Here is a 7,112-nt window from a genome sequence, read left to right as displayed (position 1 = left end):
ATTTGTCCCACACTCCCACTGCAAGCACTATTCAGTATTCAATTTCTGGTGGCACAATGAAATTACAAAATTTTGGCAGTTGAAAAGGAATTTCTCACATTCGAATCTCCAACACCATGATTCCATGAATAGAATTTTGGGACCTCATATGGCAAACATGGTGACACCAATTAATATGCCCCCCTTTAGCTAAAGGTAAAATTATAACTGTCAATTATGACAAACGAGTAAGAAACAGTGAAAAAATTTGAAAACCTTTTAATAATTGATTCTGAAAAAACAGGTGAAGTAAGATGAGAAAAAATTAATTACCTTGCTCTGCTCTTTCTGGATATCAATAAATTTACCAAATCCGTCTAGCTATTTCGTTCATAATTCAACTTATTGGTAGAGTTGGCCTGTATTATTAAATTTTTGGCAGTGTAATTATGATATTCAGGGTCCGTTTGAGACAGCTTATTTAGTTGAAATTGAAAATTTTTATTGAAAGTGTAGAAAAAAAAATTAAAAATAAGTTGATAATACAATGAGACCTATAAATAGTATCAAAAAGTGCAACGGGACCCATGAATGTAGAAAAAGTAAACTAAAATTGCGAATGAGCTAAAAATTCCAGCCCATCTCAAATGAACACTGTCTGTTTGAGATCCGCTTATTTTACTAAAACTAAAAACTTTTTGCTGAAAGTATTGTAAATAAAGGTAAAAGTTAGCTAAAATAGTACAATAAAACCTATGAATAGTACCAAAAAGTACAATGGAGTACACTAATAGTAAAAAAAAAAAAAATCTACTTCCTAAATTCTTGCAATAAAAGACTTGAGAACGAATCTCATCCTCAAGAAGAAAAAATCCAGTCATTGCTATTTTAGCTTATTGAAAAAAAAAATATATATATATATAAATGAACGTTATAGACTATAAAAATTTAAATAATTTTTTAAATAAAAAAATCCATGGAGGATTCCACTTACCAATTATGCTTTAAGCCCACAAAACTATCATATATTTCAGACAAGAGCTTTGCAAGTTCTATCATTTTTGCTGAAAATATTGTAGACAAAAGTAAAAGATGGCTGAAATAGTACACTGGGACTCATGAATAGTATCAAAAAATATAGTGGAACTCATGAATAGTAGCAAAAATAAGCTGAATAGTAAAATAAGTTGACAAAATTTACCAAACAGACACTTAGTGTCTCTCTTTCTCTCTGTCTCTTACCTTTAATCTGCTTCCTAAATTCTTGCAATAAAAGACTTGAGAACGAATCTCATCCTAAAGAAGAAAAAATCCAGTCAATGCTATTTTAGCTTAATGAAAAAAAAAATTATCATATATATAAATGAACATTATAGACTATAAAAATTAAAATAATTTTTTAAATAAAAAAATCCATAGAGGATTCCACTTACCAATTAAGCTTTAAGCCCACAAAACTATCATATATTTCAGACAAGAGCCTTGCAAGTTCTATCCTTATATCAATTGTATGTTCTTGGTACAATGAATCAATGATGTTGTTAAATAGACAAATAAAGGAAATAGATACTCATAAATACATAAACACAAGGTTGGTGCAGATCAGATTAATTCTACATGCCTTTGCACATACCTGCCAACAAAGTTGTCAAAATCGAGATTCTATGTAGGATTGTGGGAGGTAAGTGGGATCGTAAATCATAAAATTGGATCGTGAATCGTAAAATTGTACATTATTTGAGAAAAAAACAAAAAATACACATTGGTATGTTAAATAATCACATAAATTATACATTCATTGATATAATTACCATACATTACTACATCTATTTGTAAACATCATTTAAAGAGGCTAAAAACCTCAAAACATGACACTCTATTGGGATTTTTTTTTTATTTGGGTCCAACTGACATTCTCTCCGCATTAGAATCTAAAAACCTAGTCTATTGTGATTTCATTTTTCATTTAGGTCCAACTGAGTCTTCTGTCAAGATAAAGAAGGTTACAAGAAACTAAGGTCATTCAGAATCATCAGAATCGTATGATCCTACCGATCCTGAACGATCACAAAGACCCTTAAAAGATCTGGATCATTTTGGACAGATGGAATTGTAAAATCATAGCATCATAGTATCCATATTGAAAATTTGACAACCATGCCTGCCACAAATGAATACAAAAGCACAATGTTGGTGCAAGTCACATACAATAAAATGTGGATGCCCTAAAGTAAAATTCCTCTCCATCAAAGCCAATAGTCACAGCTCCCCAAGCTCGAGACATAATACGAACAAACAAATGATAGTAATAAGTAATAACCAGAAAAAGACCTTAAACCAATCCAATTTAAGATTCTTGTTGTAGTTGGAATTTCCTTTTCTTTGTTCCTCGTTTTATGGATGATGTTTAAAGTTAAAGATGAGGCTTTTCTTTTTCTTCTTTTGGAACTGATTGATAAGAAATTAGCAACCCAACATGCATGCACACGTCCATATAAACACACAAATTAAAGTTATTGACAACAAATGACAAATCCCTTGATGGACAAAATCCGAAGTTTCCACACAAGCTTCGAAATTTTCACTGCTAAAATGTATACATCTACCGAAGTTCCACACCTGCTAGTTACTGATGAAAGAAAAAAGTTTTATGTAATTTGTATCTGCTAAATAATTAATTAGTTCCACATCTAAATTGAAAGTAGGTACTGAAGCTAGCTAGCCATGGTATGGGCTATGATTTCCATGTCTCCTAGCCCTGCAATATAACACGCCAATTACAACACAGCAGCCAATTTACTCGCAGAAGTAGTGGAACATCCTTTCAAACTCAAATCCTGATATCTAGTTTCACCATATGTGTAGGAGTAGGGATAGCTTTCTCAGATATGATTGAACCACTATAACTTCTATAACACCTTTAGATCCAAATATAACACATATATTGGCTTCCAAAGCTATTTTACTTTGCTTGACTTGGAAGTTTCCTTTCAGGCTATTCCTGCTCCATTGCATAATTTCCTCCCACTTTTTTACTACATTAATAATTAGTACCCCCAATCTCTTTGGTAATTTAACTAGTCCACTTGGAATTCACTTCACTGTTTTCATTCTAGCTTGTAATATAAACTTCACAAATATAATATTAAAAACAAAATCAGAAACTAACCTTGCCATTTACACATTCGGGAGGATGTATTACTGCACATTATTATGTCTTATACCGCAACACATGCAACTTTTAATTACCTCATTTCCTAGATAACACGCTCTCAAGGACTATAATTCATTCCCGGTCTGTTCCGTTCCATTTTATTTGGTCTTGGAACAATAAAATTAATCACTTCCCTTCGTATTTTATTACTATTTCAGGCACTAGTAACATGTTCCCTCGTTAATCAAAGGCACAAATTTCTTTGCTTAGGTTGGTTCCGTGGTGTTTCTACTTTGTGTGTCTATATATATATATATATATATGTGTGTGTGTGTGTGTGTGTTGCTACCCATCTTCCTTTTCTATTAAATTTCACTAAACCCCTAAATCTAGCTCAGTCAGACCCAAAATAAATAAATAAAAACAGTAAGACAGTTTAGTTAAGTAAGTGAGTGCGAGCCGAGCCAGGTGAATAGCCGAGATTGGCGCTTCCCGTAACCCAATACGAACACGCACAATTGCACGTGCAAGGTCTGTCCAAACACGTAAGAGTTAAAAAGCTGTAAAAAAAATAAAAAAATAAAAAAGAGAGAGGAAAGGTACAGGTAGGAGGAGAAGGAGAGTGGCGTATATAACCACCACCCCAAAGCAAAGCAAAGCTAAGCTCACACTCTCCCCCATCCCCATAGTTATTGTTTGTTTTCACTGAATTTAGAGCACACACACTCAAAAGTGTGAGAAAGAGAAACCTAAACCAAAGTCTGCCGGCCACAGAGAGAAAGAGAGAGAAACCACATTTTTCTTTCTTTCACAGTATAGTATAGTATAGTATAGTGCATTGTTGTTTGTGTGTGTTGATGAGATGAGAGGCATGCATTATTAATTTGTCCCAGCGCCAAACCGTGATTGATTTTATTACCTTCCCTTCACGTTCACACACTCACTGAAATACGCTATCAATAGCCTCGCTTTCTTCTATTTCTCTCTAAACAAATTGCTACAACAGAGGAATTATGGAGCTCAGCAAGGTTACGCTGGAGATCTTCACGAAGCTGGAGCAGAAATGGCTCTCGCACTGTGAAACCACGAAGAAGACTCGGATTCTCAGCATCGACGGAGGCGGAACGTCCGGCATTGTAGCCGGCGCTGCCCTCCTTCACCTCGAGGACCAGATCCGCCTCAAAACCGGTGATCCTCACGCGCGAATCGCTGATTTCTTTGATCTCATCGCCGGAACCGGTGTCGGAGCACTCCTAGCGGTCATGATCTCCGCCGATGACGGTTCGGGCAGGCCTCTGTTCTCTGCTAGAGACGCTGTTAATCTCATCGCCGCTAAAAACTTCGAGCTTTTCAAGCTCAGACTTGCCGGAGTTTTCCGCCGGCGAAAGAGATACTCTGGGAAAAGCATGGACACGGTGCTCAAAGAAATGTTCATTAGAGAAGACGGCGCCGTTTTGACCTTGAAGGACACGTGCAAGCCTCTCCTCGTTCCGTGCTTCGACCTCAAAAGCTCCGCGCCTTTCGTTTTCTCCAGAGCCGACGCGTCCGAATCACCGAGCTTCAACTTCGAGCTCTGGAAAGTCTGCCGCGCCACGTCAGCTACGCCGAGTCTCTTCAAGCCGTTTAATCTAACGTCCGTGGACGGAAAAACCTCTTGCTCCGCCGTTGACGGCGGTCTAGTAATGAACAACCCTACCGCTGCTGCTGTCACTCACGCGCTCCACAATAAGCGCGATTTTCCGTCCGTTAACGGCGTCGAAGACCTCTTGGTTTTGTCGTTAGGTAACGGTCCGTTAACCGGTAATGGCTGTGCGCAGAAAGTCCGTTATAACGGCGAGTGCTCAACATCTACGGTGGTTGACATTGTCCTCGACGGCGTTTCGGAAACCATTGACCAAATGTTAGGGAACGCCTTCTGTTATAACCGTACAGACTACGTTAGAATTCAGGTAATGTTTAGTTATACCATCTAATCTAATTTATTTTTCCTAGTCTCTTTGCACGCGCTAATTAAAATTTTTATAATAATAATTTTAACAATGATATGTTAAGATTACATCACCACCAAAGTTGCGTTACCACCTCATAAATATAAGTGTTTGTAACGTATGGAATTAAGAGTATAGTTTAAGTCTCCAAAAAGATGTTTTATACATATATATATATATATATACTTAGGTTAATCTATAGCAAAAAATTTATTTTATAAAAAAAATACATGTAACAAAAATGAACAAGCGTAATAATTTGAATGGTCCCAATTATATGTTGATTTTTAAGATTATGAATTTGTGTTTTTAATTTTGATGACTGACGGCATTAAATGTGGGCAGGCGAACGGTTTAGGAGTGATGGGGGCGAAAATGGAGGAAGTGTTGAAAGAGAGAGGAGTGGAGTCGTTACCGTTTGGCGGGAAACGGTTACTGACGGAGACTAACGGAGAGAGGATTGAGAGTTTCGTACAACGACTTGTTGCTTCAGGGAAAACCAGTCTTCCACCTAGTCCTTGCAAGGATTCCGCCGTTAGCCCTCTCGCTAACGGCCGTTAGTTAGTTCTTTTTATTATTATTTTTATTTTTTTGGGGGGAGGGGAGGCGGGGGGTTTAGTCTTTGTCTTTTAGAGACAGTATAAGTGTAACCAAACTCAGGTCTACTTGACTGTCTCTGTTTCCGCGTTAAATAGCAGCTAATAATAATGACCTGTTCTCTCTCTCTCTCTATCTTTAGGTGTAGTTGATTGAATTAAGGGTAAATTTACAGTTTTGGTATGAATTAACCTATTAATTAACGTACAATTTTGTTCTTTCAATTTTAAGCAAGTCTTCATTTTGTTTTTTTTTTTAAGTTACAAAAGACTTCAGCTGTTATTCTGTGATCAATATGGAATCAATGCCAAAAAAATGTGACGCAATTCTCATGTCTCCATGACATGAGGCAGTGAGGCTGAGGAGGTAAATTCTCATTAATTATATGGATACATAAAAGAAGCATTAAAGACACCGTTATCGGGTGAAGGGGAAGCTTCATTATAATTTATAGCCATGCATTGTTATACGATATTATAAAGTTGTTTTCACAGATTTGGTTGATAAATATATCCAAACATATGTTGGTTGTGTTATTCTGATCCAGTAATGTGGAAATCAGAATAGGAATAATGGGGCATTGTAGTATCTAAATTCAAACCATCATGAGTGTATGTATGTATGATTCATCTTAATTTGATGATCTTTAAAATCAATAAAGGCCAAAAAATAAACCCTGCACAAGTCATGTTGAATGCTAACTGGTGCTTAAGTACATTCATTTTGATCATGTCATATCTTATGGTTCATGGACACTGCTCGATCTCTTCTCTCCCTATGGGAGAATTTGATCTATAATAAGAAAAAGAAAAAGAAACAGAAAATCATATATATCTTTACACCAATTAATAATAGCATTTTCTTATGTAATGATAATCATTTATTGTCCAAAAATCTAGTAAGTTGTCAAGAGCATTTAGTAAATAGTACACTCTGAAGTAAATAAGCCACTTGAAATGAGAAATTTGTAAATAGGGGAACCTGTGCCTCTCCTTTTTATAAATCTCTAGCAATGAATTCCAACAAGGAAAAGGAATCAAATCCCGTTATTAGGTCAGGAGGATACATCACACTCTCACAAACACCTTTTTTTTCAATCTCAACTTCTTAAAGTTACAGAAAAGAATCAACCTTTTCTCTCATCAATTTCACTTTTTTAGTTTTCATTTGTAGTATGGTACTCTGAATTTCCTTCCCCTTCTTTCGGTAGGTAAGCTACTAGTACTCATTCACTAGTGTTGACAAAAGACACAGCCACCAGTTTGGTTATGCAAGCATTTAATGGGGGTCCCTAATTTGTTACTTCGTGTCATTTTTTTTTTTGTTCTATTTTTTAGGCCTTTCTTATCTACTTCAAAGCTTGGGAGTGTAAAGATACAGCAGCAGTATAGCGT

At 36.0% G+C, this 7,112-nt stretch overlaps 1 protein-coding gene across 1 annotated transcript; it reads left to right on the top strand.

Annotated features, from left to right (window-relative positions):
* The first annotated feature begins 3,750 nt into the window (after nucleotides 1-3,750).
* On the top strand, nucleotides 3,751-5,845 carry LOC112036036 (probable inactive patatin-like protein 9). Its single transcript, XM_024068853.2, has 2 exons — nucleotides 3,751-5,082; nucleotides 5,467-5,845. The coding sequence occupies exons 1-2, from the start codon at nucleotides 4,147-4,149 to the stop codon at nucleotides 5,680-5,682; spliced, it is 1,152 nt and encodes a 383-aa protein (XP_023924621.1). The 5' UTR covers nucleotides 3,751-4,146; the 3' UTR covers nucleotides 5,683-5,845.
* The last annotated feature ends 1,267 nt before the right edge of the window (nucleotides 5,846-7,112 follow it).

The sequence above is a fragment of the Quercus suber genome, unplaced genomic scaffold, assembly GCF_002906115.3.
Source record: "Quercus suber isolate HL8 unplaced genomic scaffold, Cork oak 2.0 scaffold_35, whole genome shotgun sequence".
NCBI lineage: Eukaryota > Viridiplantae > Streptophyta > Magnoliopsida > Fagales > Fagaceae > Quercus > Quercus suber.
The sequence above is the reverse complement of the archived record's forward strand: the minus strand, read 5'-3'. Positions and strand labels throughout refer to the sequence as shown.